At 40.3% G+C, this 24,731-nt stretch overlaps 1 protein-coding gene and 2 non-coding genes across 6 annotated transcripts in view; all 3 read right to left on the bottom strand.

The window, feature by feature from the left end:
• The window catches only part of kcnh6a (potassium voltage-gated channel, subfamily H (eag-related), member 6a), a 36,159-nt gene that overhangs the window by 4,389 nt on the left and 7,039 nt on the right, over nt 1–24,731 (bottom strand). The window contains exons 3-14 of one of the 4 annotated variants that reach the window (XM_078161336.1): nt 24,550–24,699; nt 24,149–24,252; nt 23,078–23,387; nt 20,972–21,174; nt 9,315–9,740; nt 6,642–7,059; nt 4,779–4,978; nt 3,115–3,367; nt 2,301–2,494; nt 1,592–1,706; nt 1,207–1,494; nt 7–187 (exon numbers count right to left, since the gene is read on the bottom strand). In XM_078161336.1, the coding sequence (XP_078017462.1) occupies nt 7–187; nt 1,207–1,494; nt 1,592–1,706; nt 2,301–2,494; nt 3,115–3,367; nt 4,779–4,978; nt 6,642–7,059; nt 9,315–9,740; nt 20,972–21,174; nt 23,078–23,387; nt 24,149–24,252; nt 24,550–24,699 (2,842 nt within the window). Of the gene's footprint in view, nt 1–6; nt 191–1,206; nt 1,495–1,591; nt 1,707–2,300; nt 2,495–3,114; nt 3,368–4,778; nt 4,979–6,641; nt 7,060–9,314; nt 9,741–20,971; nt 21,175–23,077; nt 23,388–24,148; nt 24,253–24,549; nt 24,700–24,731 lie in introns of all 4 variants that reach the window. The other 3 variants (XM_033643707.2, XM_033643711.2, XM_033643710.2) reach the window with 3 other exon arrangements.
• trnac-gca (transfer RNA cysteine (anticodon GCA)) lies at nt 3,768–3,839 on the bottom strand. The gene has a single exon. It is a non-coding gene; the product is annotated as a tRNA-Cys (tRNA).
• Nucleotides 4,515–4,586, bottom strand: trnac-gca (transfer RNA cysteine (anticodon GCA)). The gene has a single exon. It is a non-coding gene; the product is annotated as a tRNA-Cys (tRNA).

Genomic DNA, 24,731 nt, shown 5'->3' on the forward strand with positions numbered 1-24,731 from the left:
ACCCACCTGTTCAGCTGGGACTGCAGCAGCTCCAATCTGGACTCCAACTCACTGGGCCGATCCTCAGCGCAGGGTGGAGGATGGAAACTGGCCCTGACAGAGGACGGTCGTCCCTGGCTGTCCGAGAACTGGCTGGCTCTGCGATCTGGCCAATAGCTATACAGGCCAGACATGCTGATGGGGGCTGCTGCTGTGCAGAGGAGCAAGAATCTGCCTTGAATTTCTGAAACACTTTATTGTCTGTTGTTCAAGAAAATCATGCAATGTGAGTATGAGATGAGAAGCAGACAATTTGTACTCTAGATTTTTGATTTAGTCTTTATGTTCATATCATTTTCGATTTTTTATGATGTATTTTTACTAGTTTTGGTAAATGTTTCATTTCAGTTATTCAGATTCTGCTTGTTAGTTTATTTTTGACTGTTGCTTTTTGCAGATGTTACTTTTACTTTTACTTTTCTTCTTTTAGTTTCAGTTCTATTTTTACTAGTACTGGAAGAGCTGGAATTTTAAAGGTATAGTGACACATTTGTATCTGTGTAACAAGTATTCTGTATTACAAACTACAAGTCTAAATCCTATTTAGATTTTATTATTGTTGTATTATTTTGCTTACAGTCACTGCCACTTAAAAAATTTCACACATAGAAATACACTCTTTGGTTGCACTTTGCAAAACAATATGAACTTTTCTTAAACATTTCTTTTTGGTTCAAATCTCAGATTTTGTTGGATTAATTATTAGTTTATTTTATAGTATGTTTATTACTTGCATATACACTTTGGACTTGAATTTTAAGTGCGCTGGACTTTCCCTGGCATGAAAATTTGAGGTCTTAATCAAAACCCCACTCATCACAAATCAGACACTACACCTCCGTGTGACTAAAAAAGGTTAGGGAAGGAGATTTCATTCTTCTGTTTTATTATATTAGTCATGATGCCTAGCACATGTGGAGATGGATGGCAGCATCTGATGTTGCCCTCAGAGTAAAGGAAGACATGTAGGAAAAAGTGTGTTGCAAAAACTGCCATTGAATAAACCTGATCTGACAGGGAAAGAATCTCAAGAGCAAATTCTGAAGGAGGCACTGATAGAATTGTGATTTAAAAATTCTTCTGACCTCTAAAATGTTTAAAAGCTCTGTCTAGTCTATTGAAGACTATCCTGACATGACTGGTGAAGGGGTTGTGGGTAGTTTTTACCTGAGTATGGTGGACCACCGAGGTCTACAGGCGGTCCCATCCCTGCTGAGGGTCCACTGTGAGGCAGGAGGTTGACCACAGCTGGGGGATAGTCTCTGGTGTCACCCCCGCTGGGATACAGCTCCCCCTTGCTGTGCCCCATGGGCTTCATCTCCTCATCACTAGACTGAGAACAGATGCTTGGGCTGCTGCAGAGGTCTTCCCAGTGGGATCCTGCCATCGTGCCTTGGTGGTGGTTTACCATTGGACAGGACTGATCAGGGTAAGAGTCTTCACGGTCCATGCCATCTGTACAGACATTGTCACAGGACAACCAGCATGAGGCAATATGGAGATCCGACAGAGTAGAAACATGAAAATTTTTAAAGCAACAACCCTCACTCACCTGGTCGGTTTCGACGACGCAGGGAGCTTCTGCGATGCCTTGTCCGGCGGTAGCCACATTCAGAGTCCTTGCTCGGGGTTGGCTGGTGTATTCTATCTACCTGATACATATGAGCCTCAGAAATTCAGAAATACACACCGGATCTCACACAAACAACAGGCCAAGACATGGTAGATACATCAAAAGTAATCTTTCAAGGATAATCACGTAATCAAGGATAGGGATACGAAATAAAGCTGAGAAGAGATCGTCTAAGCAGGTATGACTAAGAGATGTCATCTTTTTGATTTCACATCTTTAAGGTGCCCTGTGGACTTTGTGACTGACCACCTGTGGTGCTATAGAGCAATGCTTTGCTGAGTGTGCTGTGCATAGAGGCAGTTCAGTAAGGTTGAGACATGCCAGTAAAAGGGCATTTTAAAAAAAGGAATGCAAGCCGATCCAAAATATGTAGGTTTCAAGGCATTTTTAAAAGACTTTGCAAATGTTTCGTGGGGTAGGAATGAATTTAGGCCTGCTTATGACGGCTAACGTATACACACAATAAATCATGGTGGGAAATGTTGAATGTATATGCACCATGTTTGTTTATAAAACTGGACAAAACAGGTTTTCTTAGGTTTCAAGGCAAAAGCAAAAGCACAGATTATGCGATTTGTTAATAGGATGGTGTTTTTAATGTGTGACATCGCCCTCTGGTGGCACTCACATCTCTCAGGTTGAAGGTGATCTCCAAGTTGTTCCAGAACATGTCAGCGAAGTCGGGATACATGTCCAGCACTTCCAGCAGGTCATCTCTCAGGATCTTGTGAAGGTCGCAGTAGGTCAACGCCCTGACGTCAGCGCTGGATTTACCTGGCCTCCCATACAGACTGATGGGCTCACCAAAGATATCGTTCTTTCCTACAGAAACATCAGCAAAAGGAAAAAAGAGGATGGGAAAACACAAAGAGTTTATCAATAGATATTTAACCAAGTGAGCAAGCGACTGCTATTAATAGTGAAGAAAGTTAACTGATAACATTTTGATGGATGAATCTGATTCAAAACAAATGAGAAACAAAGCAATGGAGTGACATTAATTGTCAGCAGCTCTGCTGCTCAAAACAAATTAATGATCCCCCCAAACTCAGCTAAAAAAGAAATGACCTATGTAGCCCTGGATGTGAGTGCTGACCCTATTGATGATCAATGCCACTGTGAAATGGAAGTGGAGCTCTGCCCAAACACCTCTGGCAACACACACTCACACTCACACACACACACACACACACAAATTAGCGACACGCTGTGGTTACAGTGTGTCAGAAGAGTAAAATGAAGATTTTTATTGCAATTTCAAGATTTCATTTTATAGTTTGGTTGTTTGTAATGGGCACTGGTCATTATTTTTGACATTTTATTAGTGAAATAATTTGTTGAATATTTAAATGAGTGACTGATAATTACAATAATGACCGATTTGCAACCTTACAGAAAAAAGGACACAGTAAACAGGAACTCCACAGTGGCTTGCAGCTCACCTAGTATGGCCACCACTACGTCGTCCCTGAGGATCTCTATAGAGCCTCTGGAAATGAAGTAGAGGGCGGTGAGAATGTCCCCACTGTGGACCAGAGTGTCACCTGGTGGAGCGTGGGTGGTTTTGAATCGCATGGCTAGAGCCCGCAAACAGCCTTTGTTGGCACCTCGAAAAGCTTTACAGTTCTGCAGCAAGCTGCGGTTCAAATGGAGGCAGATGTCAGCCTGTAGACACTCAGGGAAACCCTTTAAAACCTGTGGGGCAACAGAGGGCATTGGGTGAATCTACTGTTAATAATTCTCCATGATATTTATACATTTTTTCCTGAATCCATTTGTCGTGTATCTTTTAAAACCTTGTAACCTAAAAACAGAAAACTGAATCTGAAAGATACATAATAAAGAAACATCAGGGTGAGAGGAGGAGAGCAGATTGTGTCAGATTGATTCGGGGTTGGGGGGACGCAACGGACAGCGGCTCCAAGTGATTATCTATTCTCACATTGAATTGGCAGGCGCTAATGCTGCTCTCAGGCTGTGTCATGCTTCAGTGCTGATAGTAGCCTAAGCAGCGATATGACGCACATCATCACTAAAAATGCCATCTCCCAATGCTTCAGCCTCACTGGAAACACTCATCCATGTTTAAATGAGAAGGGAGCACCCAGAGTTGAACTGGGGACCTCTTGATCTGCAGTCAAATGCTCTACCACTGAGCTATACCCCCTACTGATTTCATAAAATGTTTTATTTCATGTTCACAGTAGCACATATGAATCCCAACATATGCTCAAAGAAGAGGTAAGAAAGCTGACTGTGATAAAGGTTTTGTTCGAAAATATGAAAAATATAAAAAAACAAATCTCAATTCTGAAAGTGAATCCACTTGCGATGCAACATAGTGAAAACCTGCATTTATGTTAATTAAAGTGTAAGGTTACATGAGAGTTCAATGTGGGAAAACTGGGTCATTGCCACAGCAAAGAACAAGGCAAACAACCAATGTAGGTCAAACAGAATATGTGAGGTAATGCTGCAAACGTCAATGGGATATATAAAAAGACAACCAGAGGAAAACGAGAGTGCTAAAACATCCTGGTATATCATAAAAGTTTTGTAAGGATGCTTATTTTTACCATCCACTTCAGTGCCTAGGAGTTTTTAGGCATGTTCTGCCAATAATTTATTTTGAGACTAGCATAACAAATGCATGTATAGTCCTACAGTATATGTTGATGACAAATCTAAAAAAAAAGAAAAAGTACACTACATGCCCCGAGGTTTGATTGAGGCATATTTTACACAGATATTTAACATGCATCATGAGTGCTCAACATTTGTTCCAGCTGAGTGGCCAGTACAACAGTTGTGGTTTGGGATTATGTACACAAAAGATGGAGCTAGGGGGCACCCAGATTTGAACTGGGGACCTCTTGATCTGCAGTCAAATGCTCTACCACTGAGCTATACCCCCTCACGTATTATTGCTTTTGAAAAACAAAACTGTAATTTTTAATTTAAAGTCTTTATATGAATATATAAAGCAACCATTCTGTCTTTCTAAACTGTCTCAACATCCACTGTTCAATAAAAAAGTGTTTCTACCCAAATAATATGTGAACTGGTGCAGGACCATGTATGTGCATGAATATCTTACTTGACCTACAGCGTTCATGTCGATGCCGTTAGTATAGGACCAGGCATGTTGGAAGTACTCCTCCAACCTCTGTCTCAGGCCTCCTGGGATCTGGTGGAAACGGATGAACTCTTTGACCCGCAGCATCTGAGTGTGGTACCGGGCTGTCCCTGAATACAGTCTCTGAATGATGGCCGATACATTACCAAAGATACTGGCGTACATCAGAGCTGCATGGGAAAGACCACAGAGATACTGTATGTCAGAGGAACTGATAAATGTACTGTTTTCTATTTCACATTTTTAAAACAAGTGGCACAATGCGAACAATTCTGTATTTTAAATTAAGTCCTTTGGCAACATGCTGGTATTACATCTATGTTGTAAAATCATTTCAGAAAATAGATAATTTAAACACAATATTGACAGATGAAATTCATTAAGTTACTTTTGTTTGTTTTTGTTTTGTTGCAAATATTTAAGAGCAGTATGGGTGTTTCGTTGAAATAATAATTAAACAAAGCTGTATAAAGTGTTTTAAACCTAAAAAAAAAAAGAATTGCCTCTGGATGTTTTTGAAGATTAATGCCTGATTTTAAGAAAGAGGAATCTACTTTACCAGAGTTTAATGTGTGAGCAAATACATGCATAGGTCACCTGGCCTTTAAAGGATAGGGTTTGATATATTTTAACTTGGACCCTATTTTTCCATGTTCTTGTGTCTAAGTAACTAACATCCATGTTTAAAATTGGTCCAGTATCGACTGTGAGTGCTGTAGACAGCAAGCTGCAATGCACCCATTTGGGGAATGTTCGCACCATCAATGCATGTCCACTAAAAGTGCTTCTTTTTGTCACTGACAGGTTCAGATTATTATTTTAAGTGTCTGACAACATTATGGGAAAAAAATAAACCTTTTTGTTTGGCCAGAAACATCACTGAAATTGCTACCTCCAAAGCCACTAGAGCCAGCATATTTTCACATCTAACTTGATGAATTAAGGGTTTATTCCAACCAAACTAACGCTGATAATTGTTGGAACAGTTGAAAGTAGAACCGAGACAGTTTTTGTGAGTTTCATTTTGTTCCTGTCAATTCTGAATTAAGTGTTTTATAATGTAAAAATTACTGTATATATAAATGGAGTCTGGTGGGTTTGGAGATAGGGATTTCAGGGATGTTTCTGGTTAAACCAAAAAGGACCTTAGTCTTTAACAATAACATCTATTTCGGTCAGGATCCTTCCATAATGTTTTCAGACACTAATAATATAATAATCGGAGCCTGTCACTGACAAAAACAAGCAAAAACAAGCTTTTAGTAGACATACATTCAAGGTGCAAACATGCAACAGAGTGGTTACATTGCAGCCTGTTTCGGGCTGCTGTCTGGAGCTCTCTCACTCAGTAATGGACCAGTGTCATGAACTGTTGTTCCTATTAGATACTTTGACACAAAAACATAGGAAAATAGGGTCCAGGTTGAAAAATACTGAACATATGCTTTAAAGGGTGTGACACCCTGAAGAATTTTGTAATTTCTATATAAGAGTTTTAGTCTCACATTCTTTCCACACTGACATACACATTAGTCTTTGGGAGACACAGAATAATTCTATTGTATAGCCTGAAAATGATAAGAATATGAAGACGAACTAAAATCTAAAAAAAAAACAAAATACTGGTCATCAGCTGGTTCAATCATATCACAAAAAAAATCTGCCACAATCAAGATTCAAAACCTTGGTGACCAAGGTTTTGAATCTTGATTCTGCCTCTCACTTGCACATGCAGACAATTATTAACATTCACCTACAGCTGCTTTAAAAATAGACATATTGTATTTGTTCAAGTGGGTGCTCTGATATCAGACTCATTCCCATTCTACTCACAGCCTATGAGCATGACACAGATGGAGAAGATCTTCTCTGGGTTGGTGTTGGGTGAGACGTTCCCAAAACCCACACTGGTCAGGCTGCTGAAGGTGAAGTACAGGGCTGTAACATACTTGTCCTTGATGGAGGGGCCCGAGGCTGCGTCACTGTCATTGTACTGTTTACCAATCTGTTCAGCCAAGTTGTCCAGCCAGCCGATCTTCATGCCTCTGATGCGGGCAGAGCCGGTGCGCTCCACGTTGCCGATGGCATACCAGATACAGGCCAGCCAATGAGCGATGAGGGCAAAGGTACACATGAGGAGGAAAAGGACTGCAGCTCCATATTCTGAGTAGCGGTCCAACTTCCTGGCCACTCGTACCAATCTCAGCAGTCTGGCTGTTTTCAGTAGGCCAATCAGAGTGGTTGTCTGAGGCTGGTGGAGAGAGAGAAGAGAAGACCTCATGTTAGTGATATTAGCAAGCTTTTGTTCCAGTCTAAAATAACCAGTAACATTAATCACTGACTTTCTGCTGCAGTTATAAAGTGTACTGAGACATTAATGGAAGGTTCTATCGTGCAACGCATTGGCACACACACACACACAGACCTGACACTTAACGTCCCATACTCCACCACTTTGTTGGACAAATCAGTAAACTATGCAAGATGTTTAGACAACAAATGGATTAACTGTATCTCAAAAGTCTAAATGTTGCTAACAAATGTTTAGACTAATTGCTGTATAAATTAACAACGATTCTGCAACTGCATGACCTATTTCTTTTTTCCAGATAATTCAATAACCAATTCTGGTCGATGGTATGAAGGAAATCTGACACTGCCTGAATAGCTGATGTATTTGCAAGGGGTGTGCTCATTCAAATGGGGTCAATGTCTCAGCAGAGTATCATCAAACCTTTTTATATTCGTCCAACTTTGAATGTTTTAGCGATGATTCAATAGAGAGCGGGAGTCCTACCTACTTATTTAGCCTCTGTTCCTGTAGCATCTGTAACTCAAAGGGGTTTCTTAAAAGTTTTTTTCATTGGTCTTTATGAAAAACTGTAACATACTCATTGGGTCTTCTGTCCTTGTTATCTACTATGGTACTGTCATTTTACAGTGCCATATGAGTGAGCACCTTATCATTTATACCCCTGTTTCATAGGGACATTGGAGATAGAGACAGAAAACGCAGGGAGAGAGGGGGTTATGCAACAATGTCCAAAATCAGATTCAAACTGATGACTACAAATGGTCCGATACCATTTTTTCCTTCTGGTGCCCATTCCTATACCTGAACTTGCGTATTGGCCAATAACAAGTACAGATCCAATACTACAGATTTATGACATTTTTCAACAGCTAACATTACACTGTTACCAGAACTCAATTCCTCTTCACAGCTCTAAGGGCCCTAACACACAAAGACAATGTTCAGTCATTAGTTAATATTGGGTTGTCAGTGAGCGTCTGTCACCCTTGTTTTTGCAGTGTGGCCCATACTGTTGGCATCTTTTCGGCCCTTGTCAGTTTTTTTTGGCCAATTTAGCATGTTGATAAGCATTGGAGACAGTGGAACCATTTGTGAATGATATCACTCTGATTAGCAGTTTAGCTCTGTGAATGGGAAGAGAAATGGAACTGAGGAAAACAAAGAAATGACTAGAGGCATGTCAAGAGGACGTGAGATCAAAACAAAGTTGTTATATCAGGTAAGATTATTTTTTTAACCATCATTAAGCTCTTTAGCAGAAACAGTTTGTAGTTGTTTGTGTTATTTTTTTGCTAGCACACGGTAAATATCCTTTGTTCTTTCAATATAAAGTTGTGTTGTTAATGTGCTAACTGGCTAAATGGTGTCTTGGACCTGTCCTGTTGGTCTTCCAGTTTCCCTTTTGAATGATGAATGCAGACTTAGAGACGGCCTCCTAGTATGGAGAGTTATTTCCTGTCACGTAGGTGCGGAATGTACATGCTAATTGGCCATTGGCTGTAGTGGTTGCAGAGTGTTCAAGTGCAACTTTTTGGCCAAGACACAGACTTCTTGAGGCAACACAGTTGGCCTTCATCACCACTGGTTCTTTGATGTCAATTTCTTGTATCTGGGTGTTAAAACAGTAGTTGCCAGTGGCTGCACAGTGCAACTTGCTGTGTAGGCTACTGATTTAGAGCAGCAAAGAAGAATTGACTTTCAGGAAAACAGCCATTGTATCTGGGTGTGAAACTACTTTAAAGTTTATCAATAAGTTATGTGGTATCGGATTGGTGCATGGACTCATGTACTCACCAATACCCAATCCAGCATTTCAGGCAGTTTTAGAACAACTCTACTAAGGACACTGTGCTTATATAGTATACGTCTTAAACACTAGACCCACAAGACACAAACATTTTGTCATTGCAGCCAAGATAGAACCACACTACTAAATACCTGCTAAATAAAACATAGCTTTTCACAGCATTTTGACATTTGTTGTGGCAGGAAACGGACGGTGTAACTGATAATATGACTGGCATAACATCCTGAAAGGTGAAGCGGAAGGAGCCATTATTACACACCATTTTGACGTTTGACCTTTTGTCTGTTGTAAAAAAAAGGCATATTTTTCTTGTTAGAAAACATTGGGAGATTTGATTTTGATGTTGTGATGCCACTGACATCCACTGTGTCCCCTGCTTTCTCACCTCCTCAGAGCCGGAGCGGAATATGAGCAGATCGAAGGGGATGGCAGCCACGATGTCAATGAGGAACCAGCCCTTGAAATAGTGCTGTGCGATGCGTCCCGGGTGGCTGACCACCTCGTCATTGTGGTTGACGTAGGTGGTCCTAAAGTTGATGAGGATGTCCACGATGAACATGACATCCACCACCAGGTCCACCACATTGAGCGGATTGCAGGTGTAGCCACAGGTTCTCCTCCGCTCTTCCTCCACCTCGTTGAGAAGGAAAGCGGCTGAGTACGGTGTAAAGATGGCGGTGTAGATGACCAGCAGCAGAATGACCCAGTCCCATACTGCTTTGAAAGGGCTGTAGTGGAGGATTGTCCATTTGTGGATGCGTGGGGCCTGGAGCTTGTACTCTGGTAGCACGTCAGCACCTAGAGACAACACCTGAGGAGAAAGGGACAGGATGGTGAGGATGTTCTTCATAATGGAGGTAGGATAGTATGACAAGTGGGATAGAGGTAACTTTACAGGGACTGGGTTAAGAGCCAAGAGTTGATTTATCCGTGAGGAGATGAAAACATGGAAAGTGCTCATTGCTTATACTTAAGCAAACACCATAATAAGAAAGAGCAAGATACAAACATTAGCCAAAAACATACAAGTAACTTACTTCTTGCGATGAGGATTAATATTCATGCACTGCTACACAATTCACCCTCCACTTTTCCAGTATGTATTTGATGAAAAACAGAGAAGATACTGTGGTTTTTAATGATTTAAAACAGCAACATGTTCTTTCTGTTTTAATATTTAATTTACACACAACAGCCAACACTCATTAGAACAGCTAAAAGTTCTTATAGCATTACATCAATTTCGTAATGCACTGGCTCGCTCTGACAACAATAATCCTCTGGGGGAAATGGGCAATTTTCCACAGACATGGTGTAGCAAGCAGACATGCGGGCCAAAACTTCCTTTTTTGTGTGCCACACGTTTCAGCTAATCTCTATACACAGATATCTACATATAAATGCATATACATTTTTAAAAAAGCTAATATAAGGCTAACTTGTTGTCAGACCATAGCGGATGAGTTCCAAAATTGTGTTTCGGCCATTTAGCAACATAGGAGCTGCTTTTCAAAGCTGTGTTGTGGCATTTTCTGATTCTGTTTGTGTTCTCTTTGTGTTGCCCTTTCATGTAGTGTCCCCTGGATAGCTTACATAGTGCTGCCAGCGGCCCTGGATAATGTACTTTATTTCAGGCCATTATAAATTGCCCAGAGAACCCAATATGGTGAGGGCAGAAAAGAGAATGGGTGTAACACCGAAATCTGTGACCCATAAGATTCTGTGACTCCCAAAAAATCATTGAGTTTTGGGAGTTGTTGATTGATGGTACACCAAATAGTAAAATGTAGGAGTGCCAGGACTGCATGTTGGTGAGTACCAGCTCACTTTAAGCACTGCTAGCAGTAGTTTGTCCTAAGTTACCTTAGAAATTGGTATAGATCAGTACACATAACAGAATACATCCCCAACTTAAAAAGTAAAGCCTCATGTGAGCACTGACACACAATTTTCCCTTAAAAAATCATTAATTAAGCAAAACCAAACCAAGCACTTGCATTAAGTTGTTGTTTAAAACAAAGTAAAATGACTGTCACTCCACTTGATGCAAGGCAACAAAAATATCCTAATTAAGTCCAGAATATTCATACAATAAAGTAGCTGTTAATTTAGACAGAGAAGTGTTTATGCATACATTAGTGGCTGCTGTACACACTAATGAGTGCGGTTTGGCAATCAAGCCAATCAGGCTTTATTGTATAATAATTTGTGTCTGAGTGGCAAATTACAACTTCCTCAAAAAGATTCTCACCAGGTTTGGTAGGAGAAAAAGTCGCAACATATTCACACTCAGTGAGTTTCTTAAAATGCAGTTTTTTTTCAAATGCAGCAAAAATAACAGAAACGACCCCAGCCTTGAGCAAGGCAAAGAACATCAATACACAAATCCCCATCCAGTGCTACCACCACTCCCTCAGTGATTTGTCTAATAGCATTAACAGGCGGACCAACAAAATACAGTAAGTTAACTGTAAAGGCATCAGACGTTGAGCATTAAGATCCCACTGACCGGTACAACAATTAGGGCCTCCATGTCCAGGTTCTCCTCTTGGTGTCGACCACAGCAACAGAGGAGGAAACTCCTCCAAACCCTTTGCAGCCCTGCCTGCCTGCTGTGTAGTGGCCATCTCCTCTCCTGCATCACTTTCTAGCAGAATAAACACAAGCTTCTACAAAAAAACCCCAATCTGAGCTCTGACAGAGCCTCTGTGTGGCTCTATCCTCTCTCTCCAGGCGCTCCACTAAGTCAAATCACTAAGTGCTGTTTTTAAAAAGCCCACTGCAGCCTCACCTGCCTCTGTTGCACCATGTGATTCCCATTTTATGGAGACCATGTGACCCCTTCTACCAGCGTTCTGATCGATTGTCAACCCGAATAAGTGCCCGCATCGATTGGGAGCCACACAGAGGAGTGATTTCAGTTAATTCTGCAAGGTTGGGACTCTATGTGGCTGATTTAACAGTCATTGCTGGTGTGAAATTGCTCTCCCCAAGGTGTGTATTGCTGATGCCCTGCTGCTGACACTCATATGTACACTAATGCTCTACGTGCAGTGTTGTCTGTCTACCTCCTCACGAACCCTGCAGTGGTTAGACCCTCATTTGCATTTTAGTTTGCATAATTAGGACCAAAGACACCCTGACAAAAGACGCTGGACCTGTATAACGAGTAGCTGCAGTGCCAAACACTAAACTCACAAGAATCATAAGAAAAGTCTAGCATGATATTTTCTTAGAATTCAGCTCTTCAAACATTCCCTCCAAAAAAAGCTGTTTCTTTCCACTTTCCCAGCTTAGATAAAACAGTGGTCAGAAATACTCAAAGTGAAATACCTCTTAAGGACAAAGTACTACATTAAAAAAGTTACTAAATGTGTTCATGGCCATATTTGGTTAAAAAAGCAGGAGGCAAATACAAAGTTCAAGCTTAGATTTAACCAAGGCTTGTATAGTTTTCCATTATAGCATGCAGTGGCCTTTAGTAACTAGGTGAATGTTGGCTTCTGGTCTTGCTCCATAAATCTGTGTTTTTTATGACCCAAAGACATCATACGGTATTTGGAAACGAGGTTAAAGTGGGAAACCACACAGGACTTAATGAACACAACGACTTCTGGCACTCCTTTGTGTGTCAGCAGCAACTGACCACAGGAGCTGCACAGATGTGAAAAGACAACACAGTAATGAGAATGTAAACACACGAGCAAAAGTTCACTCATCCAAGAAATGTTAAGTTATTGATGCTGTGCACAGCTCTGTGTCATAATGACGACCAGAGAGCAAATGCCACCACAAGTTCGCACGCGAACAGCCTTCTGTTGCTAGTTGCACTTTGTAATTAACAGGGCAAGAGTTCACTGTTTTTACTTTTTCACTTGTATTAGACAGGAAAAACAGTTAAGGTGTGAAGTACAGGGGAAGCTTTTAAACTGAACAGGATATAAATCATGAAGGACAGTGTGATATATATGATACTGCTGATTTTATGGCATTAAAAGTGGGCTTGAATACAAAATAACCATGATCGTAAAAACACAAACATGATTGTGAATTGTAATTTATCTGCTGTGAAGACAAAAAAATCTTACCTTTATTCTTACTGTTGAATAAAGACACAATGCAGAGTGCAAAATCTTTCACGTATAGCTCATTTCAGTTAATCTTTTCTTCTTGCAAACTTTAATAAACATGAAATTCAACTATTCAGCCAGTGTGTGTTCCTCATCCTGCCTTATTCCACTCTAAACATGAACACATATTTCTGTACTTCAGTAAATCCACCACAGAAGCGACTCAAAAGCAAAATAAGCTGCAAGATTCTGTGCACAAAATGTGTGAAAACTGTGCAAATAGACAGACAAGTCCTTGTCATAGTAACGTGACATGGCATCAGCTTAACCTGCATAAAGCTAGTGTTGCTCACCTGTGGAGCTACAGTAGGTAAGCAGAAAGAGTGAGGTGCAGGATGAGGACAGAGAGAGGGAGGAAGAAGGAGAAAAGGGAACAATAAACAAAGCAGGGAAGTGGCGCTGAAAAGTCAAGGGAGAGTTTGAGGAGGACACCAGGGAGCTTGAGAGACCCAGTAAGGCTGAGGTACTCACAGGCTGCAGTTTATGCTTGAAGCTCATGCTGAAGTGCACCACAGGGTAATCAGCAGCAGGAGGCTAAGAGACTGCAAGAGAGAGTGAGAGGGAGGAAACCCCTATCCATCTGTCTGTATTTCCCTGCCTCCTGCTCTCTCCTCCCTCCCTGTGGCCCAGCCCTCACAGCAGGATCCTCCTTCAAACATGAAAAAAATGATACAGTGGCTTTATGAATGATGCTGTCTGACTCCACCACTGGTACTCAACAGGCAATAACTGCTAAAAGATAACAAAGCTTTTCTGATTATATAGGCAGTCTGGTTTATGGTTAGCTATTTAGAAATAATTATGTAAATGTTTATATCTCTATGCAGTGAGTTACAGCCATGTTTATTTATTTTGTGGTTGCAGTTGTTTGCATAATCCTTTTATCAGTCAACAAATTGTTGTCTATATGCTCACATGGATGGGTGTATCACTCATGTTGTGCTGTTTCTGAGGTCATGTGCAACACATTCTCCCTCCAGTCTCATCACATATCAATGTTTGGTCATGGACTATCCATGTCCAGATACAACATGAGAGGTACCCTGGGTGCGTTGGTTGTTGACATTCTTGGACATCGTGTCAAGTCAAGTTCTGCCTGTTACATGCATTGTCTTCTTTCAAAATACACTTTTGTATTCACAGGAAATTTACTGTCTCTTTCAAAATAAACGCAATACATCAGTACAACACCACGAATTGATGTTTTTTTCCTCCAACAACTAATGCACATGGTTTGGTTTAAGCAACAAAAGCATGTGCTAAGGTTTAGGAACAAAGAACAGGGTTTCGCTTTATAATCGTACCGGGCGTGAGCACCGCTCTTGTCCCACCGTGCACCGAGCGCTGTTAAACTGTATGGCGATTGGCTGCGTATCATGCCGACATCAAAGGACAGCGTTTTTTGTCAGTGTCTGACGCTGCAAGTTACTGACCAAGCGCTGGATTTCGACGACTTCGGAGTGAGACCATGTTTTTGTAAGTTACTCAAAATCATCAATCAAGTATTGTCTCAAAAAGTGGCAGATTAAATAAATCAAACTAAATACACTGAACTATTTAGAGGAACAGTTCACCCCAGAACCAAAAATACATATTTTTCCTCTTAACTGTAGTGCTATTTATCAGTCTGGATTGTTTACTAGACATTTTTTTTGCTGTGTTTGTTTTTACATTTTTGTCAAGTCGCATGGCTAAAAAATTAACTGATTGTATTTCAAGAAAGTATAAACAACATAATTTTCTACTCTGAAACAGGCAATGTAGCCAAAAATGTTTGAGGGAATTAACACAGTATCTTGGAGGACAGTCACGCAACCTCCTCAATTTATTTTGATTACTTGCACTTGTTGACTGCTCTTTAATAATACGTTTGATCAGATTGTAATACTTAGGAAATTCAAATCAGATAAACAAATATACTTCAACTGTGCACACACACTCTCCTGCCCACAAAATTTAAAAATCATGGCGCCACCTTTAAAAAACAACTAGGAAGTTCTTGTCCATTCAAACTGAATTCCTCTGCAGCCTCATGTTGTAAGCTCATTGACAGCCAGGGGGCACCACATAAACACATTTCTGCTTTCCCAAAACACACTGGTTAGTGTGCTGGGCCTTTTCTGCAGTTACCAGTCTTTTACAAGCTGCAGTCGAGTCAATCACACTGTGTGCTTCATGTTATGCAGCCAAATCAATATGAACAAAGATCAATGACAGCCTTCATTTCCCTTTTTGTAAGGTGCCAATCGAAATCCAATTATAAAGGCAGGATAATCAACAATTTTATTGTATAATTGCAAATAACAAAAAGTAAAGGTAACATCTGCTAATAGATTTAGTTCAAAGAAAAACAACAAACAAACAATTGTCTAGAAAAACTTGTTCTTGGTATGCTTATTGACCGTTGCTACAGTTTGTTCCTACATGACAACAGAAACGATTACTGTGACCTAAAACCTGACCTTCAGTGCTTCACATTCATATTTGACCCAGCGACTATGATGCCACTGCGAGGAGTCAACTCCAACTGTTTTAACAGGACCAAAGCTCAAACTGGCACCAGCATGAAGACAGGAGGAGGAGACTGCAGTGTGATTTTTTAGGGCAGTTGGAGGTTTGGCAGATGCACAGAGAGCATGCCCTCCACTTCCATTAGCTCCAGAGGCCAAGGTCACTGGCACCAGCGTCAAGCCACCCAGTGCCGCTCAATAGGCTCACAGCCATCGCCCTTTTTTACTCGCTTTCATAACTATGCACATTTCACCAGAACAGACAGCTTCACAGACAGTCTGTGATCCCCCCACACACCCACACCATCTCCACATACATCCTCACACACTCAACAGTGAGTAACACATATTAATCAATTAAATTCCAGACACAATTTTAAAACAAATATTTGTACAGGCACAATATTGATTTAGTTATCGTTGGTTAATGAAATTTCACATCTCTGCCCCCAAAAATAATTTAGAATTTTGTTGGAACAAGAAAAAGAATCTACGCAAATGGACAAGCACAGACAACCACCACGACTGATCGGACAAATAAAACTACAAACTTAAAGTCCCCCTCCACTCAGAAATGTGTTTTATTATATTGTAAATTTACTTGTGCAGAGTTCAACACCAGAAGTCAGTTTTCAATTTCATTTGCTGAAGGTGGTAAATTTCCCTGTGCTAACCTTTAAACTCACATACGAGCAGAATCTTGTGACATCACAACTACTTAGGAAGCCAATCCTGGTTCAATATGCAGCTTACACAAGCGTGATGTGGAAACTTAAAGCTTTCAGTTCAAGTGGAGACATCTTGTGTCCAGTAGTGAACTTTTTGAATGAAATGTTTTTGCATATTCATAGATTATGGGTTTTTTAGTGAGAGAGAAGGGACAAAGTGGTAGAACTTTTTCTGTGGACATATTCATATACCCTAATAAATGTCTAGAGGAGATCAGCTAAAACACCAAAGCATAACCAATGCAAAAATAATTTACATAGAATATACTGAAAACATATCACACTAAAAACACACACAAAAGATAATACTCGGAAAGCATAGTATTTTCCATGAAACAAGAGATTAAATATCTGCAAAGGTATCCAGATAATCAATCTGCCATATGTAGTGTCAAGAAATAATATTACAAAATGAGGGAGATTCATAAATTGCCACTACATAGTTCATTTAAACATGCTATAAAACAGCTAAGCAAGTTGAAACAAGTTGATATACAATGCAAACAAGTGGAAATAAATAGCCCATTGTTTTTACTAAAAACAAGATTTAAAGACACAGTTCTGGACTAAAGTTTTTGTTGAGATGAAGACACGTTGAGGAAGGCCATGTGTGGTCTGTCAACAGGAGACATACCAGAGACAGATAGCTATAATAACTGCTTTCTACCCTCTAAGGGAAACATAAAGAGTAAGACAAACCCAACTCCACTGCCATGCTAACATAGAGAAACACTCTTCATCAAAATTTGAAGCACATGACGTCAGTGGAGTCAAAATAACAAGTTAAGTGTTCTGCCAGGCATTTGAGGAGGCCTTCTGTTCGTCCTGTCAGTTTTTCAAGGGCCACAGAAGCCACGTTGTTACCGCATTGTGCAGCAGGCTGTCGATACCACTCGCCTTCTCTGGTGTGAAGCAGTAAGATCTCACCATCACCAAGGCAGCAGGAATTACATAGGATAATACAAATGTCAGGCAAATTTAGGATCCATTTACAATAAATAAACACACTATCAAGTCTAATGCCTGTGTTATCGATCAGTGTAGTGCTGAGAGTTATCACTTCTATCTAAATCTGTTAGCATTTGCACAGCATGTTCGCTTTATTTCAAATTAGCCATGAATATAATTACAGAAAAAACGTATCAAATTTAGATAAAAATATAAACAACATCTTGTAGACTCATGCTGATATATTGTATAACAACTTTTGGGTAACTGCATGGTCCTTGATTTATCTTGATCCAAGAACTAATAACTAACTAAATAACTTTGGTTGCTCTTGACCATGAAGTTCATAGAAATTGTTCAATGAAGCAGATTTACTGAGTAATTTGGTTTACACTGCTGAGTAAAACCTGGACCAGTAATGTTTAATTCAGTCCATGTCCCACATTTGAAAGGATCAATCAACACTGCGATTGAAAACAAAGGCATGAGGCACAAAGCAACTTTGATGGTTTGACAGGGGGTGAACAGAACTGGGCCGGTATATGTAGTGAGAGGCTGATGAGAGAAAGAGATGCAGATGAGGGGATGGGCAGGGAAGGCCTGGGAATTGCAGAGCAGATGAGGGGAGTGGGAACAGGTGTGAATGTGGGCTGGGCAGTCAGGTGATGGGGAGAGGAGGGAAAGTCTGAGGGTGTCTAGTGGGTGGATGGAGAAAGGCAATGAAGGGACCTAGGGGATTCTAAATGTGGAGACACAGACTGATTAACACAGTCAGCCAATCTGCTTTGTGTAAAAGGCTCTTGGGGTTATGGACCTAAATGTAAAGTGTTTTACAAATGGCCTCATGGTGACACTACATCACTTGTTCCTTGGCCCACGGCACAGTTTTCTAACAAGTTTATTTGAGATCTGTTGGCAGGTTTTTTTGGACTGTCCTGTTAGATAACAAACCAAAAGCCAAACAAACAGATCAATTGGGCCAAACACTGCCTCTTTGGCTCAGGCTGGATGGAAAGAGAGTCAACTGACCACTGTGGAAGCCCCTCGGATAAACTGGGTTAATGTGATGCACTAAGGGAGCCCCACAGCATCTGACTGCCAGCTCAATCCTGCACCAAACAGGCCAGTCCATGACATTTTGTCCATGTGCGTGTGTACGTGTGTGTGTGTGTGTAAGGTAAAAAAAAAAAATCCACTCAAGTTCTTACAATTATGATGTGCTACTTCTTTGAATTTTACGATTATATTGTTATCAGTTTCTGCACTTTCTCTTCACTAAATTTTTGAGGTTAATATTGTGGTTAATGTTTCACAGCATTTATCTAATGGCTTCTGTTAAGAGTATATTGCTGATTCAGATTTAATAAGCTCATAAAATATGTACACATTCTGAAAAATAAAGTCTATGTGCTTTACCTCAGCAAGACATGGGCATCATGTAGCAACATTCTATGGACTGTTGACGGACTGAGAATTTAACAGGTATTAACAAAATACAATGTAACAATTACTGTAAGAGACCTGGGGCTGGGTAATATGTCAATATTATATCAATACTGTGTTGTAAGACTAGATATCGTCTTAGATTTTGAATATTGTAATATCTTAAGTGTCGTGTTTTCCTGGTTTTAAGGCTGCATTACAGTGTTTTATTCTTTGAGCTTATCACCCTCTTTTTGCTGTTTTACAATTTGCCTTAACCCACTTAGTCATTACATCCACATTACTGACAATTATTTATCAAAAATCTCCATGTATAAATATTTTGTGAAAGCACCCTACAGTATTGTCACAATATTAATTTTGTGGTATTTGGTCAAAAACATTGTAATATTTGATTTTCGCCATGTCACCCAGCCCCAATGACTCCAATGTCTCTGAGACATTAAATAAAGGGTGTTTAAAAATGTTCTCAAAATGCAGAGGAATATTTGATGCATAAATTGATTTAGCTGGCAGACCTACAATTCATCACTTCTTTATCTCCAATTTTCTGAACTAAACACTCACACACAGTATTTTTCCATTGTGGCTTTTCCTCCACTGCTGCGTGTGAGACGCAGCGTGCCAAAATGTGCACACGCACACCGTGGTGTGATGACAGTTGGCTGATGAAAGTGTTGAGCTGCTGGTGCCATAGATGTCACACCTCAGGTGAGATTATTCTTTCGCACTGTCACCCTGGGACTGCAGATGTCTTCGAGCATCTTCAGTGAGCCAAAAGCAGTAAACATTTATAGACATCTTTGCCTGAACTATCTATGTGCAGAGACAATGACTGGATGTGGCAGTGCGGAAAGATCAACTGCAATTATGGCCAACATTCTGATCCTATCAAACAAGGTGACAGGAAAAGTAACAATATGACTGATATTATTTCTTTTCCCAGAGTGAGTAGCGTGACAAATCTTTAAAACTGCTTGCAGGAAAAGCTGAAACTTTATTACCTCTACATATAAGGGTTAACTTTACTTGAAATGATCCAAAAACATTAATCATACACTGCAAAAAACACATCCATCCAAACAAGCAATAAATAAATAACAGTCTTCAATCAGAAGGGTAACCAGAAAAAAAAAATACACTGATACCAGAGCAATGGGAATCAGAAAGACTGTCTTCATGCTCTCATTTCATTCACAAATCACTCCACCTCACTCTTCAGCTTCTCATCAATCAGCTGACTGTGGGCATCACTGTAAGTTAATCAAACCAATCATGTCTTTGCTATCAAATTTTAAAACCATCTCCTCTCTGCTGCTGTCAGTTGCAATTTCAGGACAAACAGATATGACTCTCTTCCACCTCATTCACCTCCAGTCTTCATTACATCCAGTGCCCAGTCCTGCTCCACATCTCACCATCCTCATCTTCAGCCAACTCAATTCACTTCCACCACCAGTGTCTTGAAGCCTTCGGGGGAATATTTCTAAACCAGTGTTTGCATCTCTACCCCCTAAACATACACATCACAATGGGGTCTATTCATCTTTATCCTGCACAATAAATTATTGTTCACGCTAAATTAAGCTTCTCCTGATTGAAATAGAATTATCTCACCTCATTGTATTATATTTACATAAGAAAAATAAGTCATGTTAAGTTCAGTCTGGTTTCAACTGGCTTCATCGGTCGCTCTGTGGGCACAGGCACATCCATTATTAACTTTTCATCAAGCAAAAATGATGAAAAGAACATAGAGCACTGGCCCTTTTTTGATTACAGGCATCCAGCCATTTAGCTCACAGACAAGAATTTTAAAAATTGTGCAATGATCACAGCTCTCAGAGTGTAACTATGAAATAAAGAAATAAGAAATAAATTGTTGGGCGTCTGTGGCTTAGTGGTAGAGCAGGCACCCTATGTACAAGGCTGTTGCCACAGGCAGCCCAGGTTCGACTCCAGCCTGTGGCCCCTTGCTGCATGTCACTCCCTCTCTCTTCCCCTTTCACACTTGTCTGTCCTATCAAATAAAGGCTAAAAATACCCCAAAAAATATCTTAAAAAAGAAATAAATTGTTTACTTTAATTGAACAGAGTGAGAACTTCAAATTAGTGCATAAGTAGAACCATCTTAAATTCCTTAAAAAAAACGTGCAAGCAACCAACAATCAGGAATACCAAATTTAAGATCCCAGCTTCGACCACAAGATGATTGAATTATGTTTGAAAAAAGATGAAGTGCAAAGAGAGAAAGAAAGATGGGATTTAAAGCACTCGTCCTACCTGAGTGACGTGAGTGACCTTCTCTGTGACATTCTGGGTTCGGTCTTTTATCTTGCTGGGTGCAATGATTTCAATCTCGGTGGGCGAAGGAGGTCTCATCCTGTCCGATCCAAAAGTGAGAGTAACCTGAGGGATGCGGCCGATGGTCCTAAGTCTCATCAGGTCCGAGTCTGATGTGGAGTTCAGAGCACTGGGCTTCAGATCTGCAGCAGAATGCAACAACATCAGCAATCAGGACTCAAAAGCACATCAAGGACAATAATGAATGAATGGTGGTGAGATGAGTAAAAATGAAACAGAGCAGAAAACTAATATCTGAAAATGTATTTGAATGCATTCTCTATGATGCACTCCGAAATCTAAAAGTGTCCAGGTTTCAAGGCCAAATCATGACCAACATTTAAAACAAATATAAACTACAGTTCCAATGTTTTCAGAAACAAAATGCTTCATCCACTATTTCTTGCTTTAAGAGGAGAATCAGGACAGACTGCATTTTCCCTCAGCCCCAAGGACCCAGATGGATGTACAAGTCTGATGAAAATGACAGAAAATATGACATAAGTGGGAGTCCAGAGTATGATTGAAACCTTAACGAAAAAATACAGTTTCCCAACAAAGTACTTCCCCTGAGGGGAGAGGAGCACATATGTTCACTAATGTGCAATCTAACCACAAGTGGACCACAAAACCACACACAATCAGAAACACACACACACACACACACACACGGTGACAGAAAGATTGATTGGCGAGTCTCTGCAAAACAACCATCAGCCGGCTGCACGTGCTCAGAGTGACACTCTGTGTTATGGATGACAGAGATCTGTGATCTCTGATCTTTTGTCTATTTCTGTCTTTTCTTGTCTGATAGAAAAGTAAAGGTTATTTGAGAGAATCGTGGTGAGAAATTTGTCGTGAGCTAGTTGCAGAATTGTGTCTTGTTGGCCAATATTGGTGACAATATTATACCATGGCTATGGTATTCCTTTCCTTTCTGATCAGGTGTGTGTGAATATCATACTACAGGGCAACTTGTGTTGCCATCAGACTTATTGTAATTGCATTGCTTTCTTCCTATCGTCTCTCTACTGTTGCTGTCTAATATAAAACATCTTAAAAATGCCCAGAAATCAAATGTAATATGACAGCTCAAACACATGTAGTTTCAGTCAGCATTTCAGCCACCACTTTGTGCTAGCTCTATTAAATTGCAGGTAACTGTAGCAATAATAGTCATACTTCTTGACCTGGCATGGGCTATACTGGCCACAGATGACATGTTATTGAATACACCCAATTTTTTCCTTTACCCTTAATTCATGGCCTTGGTATAGTAATGGTAATGTATACTGAGGTATCCTTACACAGAATATAATGTCTTGGTGTAGGGAGCCCCTTTTCTGCCTTCATTACCCAACACTGGTAAATCCCTTAATGAAAATGATCAGTTTTTGCCAAATGATTGCACGCAAAACCCCACTGAACCAAACTACATTGGTGACGTGTGTGTGTAATTTTCAGTTTAATTTCCCCTTTTGTTTCCCGTCTCAATGAATGTTACTACTGGTTTATTTTGAACAACATAGATGTAATGTGTATTCAGACAAGGTAAACACACACTTGCAAAACATACTGTGAATTATGTTGCGTATCATTAGTAAGATTACAAAATGATTTAACTTACATCATTACGACTGTTGTTTGTGTTCACAGAAATTAAGCCACCATCTTTAAATAAAAGTATGTTAATCATGTTGAAATATGACTCGTGACATTGGTTTCTATTTCACACGAGAGGCTTTGACTGGCAATAATTCAGTACTATGAATTGTTGACTAATAATGTCATCATCAAATGTTGCATGCTTGGTGTAATCTGGTTTAGAATGATCGTGTTATGTTTCTGTCTGAAGTTAAATTTGATAAAATGAGACGTTAATAGACATTCATATTTCACTAATGTAACGACAGTGTGTAGATATTTTAGTTTCTCTCGGACACAAATGCAGCTCTGATAGCCTCCTGTGATAATCCTACTATTAATTCTGTATTTTAGCCATAAATTCCCCCTGAGACGTTCACAGTGTCCCAGTCAGACACTCACTGCTGTTGGGTTGGGGGTGTCCAGGTCGACTGCTCCATTCTGCCCTCATGCCATCAATGTCGTCCAGTGATGAGGCGCGTCGGAGGCTGCGGACGCTGTCCCGAGAACAGCTTCGAGGTAACGTCCCCCTGGGGAAGGCACTGCCAGGGTCCAGGCGGTCTGTCAGTAGGGAGCGCCGCTTGGTGGAGGGCTGGGCTACAGGGGAGGGAGGATCCAGGTCTTGTTCTATCAGAGCTTCCGTCTCAGACTGCATGCAGCTCTCCTTGGACGGGATGCGAAACTCTTTGAGGGGGACTTCCTCGCTGTTGGGCTGTCAAGGACAGAAAGCAAGAGGCCATGTCTTAGATGTACAAAATCATATGCTATGAGTATTTCTTAGAAAAAGATAATCTGTCTGCAGTCACAGCATTTCAGACAACAGGACCCTTTTCATTAAAATTTTGTTGTTTTGCTTATAATAAAAGTAGAACTTAAATAGAAAGGAATGTTTCATTGCTGCCAAAGACTCTCAACATGTAAGTTAGCCTAACTTGGCCAAATACGGCTCTGGTGTCAGGTATGAATAACGTCAGGAAATGCTGTCACACTAGGAGTGATTTATCAAAACACAAGAGAACTCTAAACAGAAGTAAAGGAAGACTGAGAAAAGACAGATGAACTCAACAACGGAGCTTTTTCCACTCATTCTTCCCCTTGGTGTCCTCTTGGCTGAGAAATCAGACCCTGAATTTCAAACAATTCTTACTGCTATTTGAGGAATGTGAAATAACACAGTGCGTACTCAGTGTTAGGAATTTGGTTGTGAAAAGCCTACAAGAAAAGTTTGTCTATAAATAATTTGAGTGCAGAATATTTCGTGATCTTCGTACAAACATAATCTTTTGTCAGTAAATTCAAACAATAAGTTATTACAAAGGTTATGCATAGCAGATATGTAGTATTATTGTTTGCATAGATTTTGGCAACTGTCACATCAGTACGTATCACAGCAGAACACGAGGCATGCAGACACATAAGCATTCAACACTGCACTATCTCTTGTGTGTTGTGAGTGTGTGCATGCCACCTTACCTGCAGGTAGTCCACTACCACTCCTTCAAACTGATCTTTGGAAAGTGAAGGTCGTCGCATGGACCGCAGCACCGGCAGCCTCATCTTCAACCTGCGATTCTGACCTGAGGGTTGTGTTCAGCTTGGCTGTTACCAAAACTTTACCCACTACAAATTATGTTCATATGTAATTATTTTTGTATTAATGATATGTTTTAGGAGACAATTTTGCTTTTTGGTAATTTCTACTGTCCATGACTCTAAATGTCAATGTGTGACACGTGACAAAAATCAATGCAATTGCATGCGCAGGTGCAAAAAAAAATCACTTGTATTGGTCTATCTCTGGGGCAGAGAAAGCTTCTCTAAACTGGAATGTGTATCATGCAGGTAAGGTATGAGACAAATATCAAAGGCCTTACAGTAAATCCATCCTTGGGCGACTCTCTGCTTGAGGCCTGACTTCTTAATTGCGGGATCAGTGAGCTCCTGGAAGTCGAGGATGAACATGATGACAATGCCTTCCTCACTTTTTACTGGGACAATGTCCACCAGGCATGGTCTGCAGGTTCCTTTAAACACAGAGAGAGAATTCAATAGGAAA

Source organism: Epinephelus lanceolatus, chromosome 18 (genome assembly GCF_041903045.1).
Source record: "Epinephelus lanceolatus isolate andai-2023 chromosome 18, ASM4190304v1, whole genome shotgun sequence".
Classification (NCBI taxonomy): Eukaryota; Metazoa; Chordata; class Actinopteri; order Perciformes; family Serranidae; genus Epinephelus; species Epinephelus lanceolatus.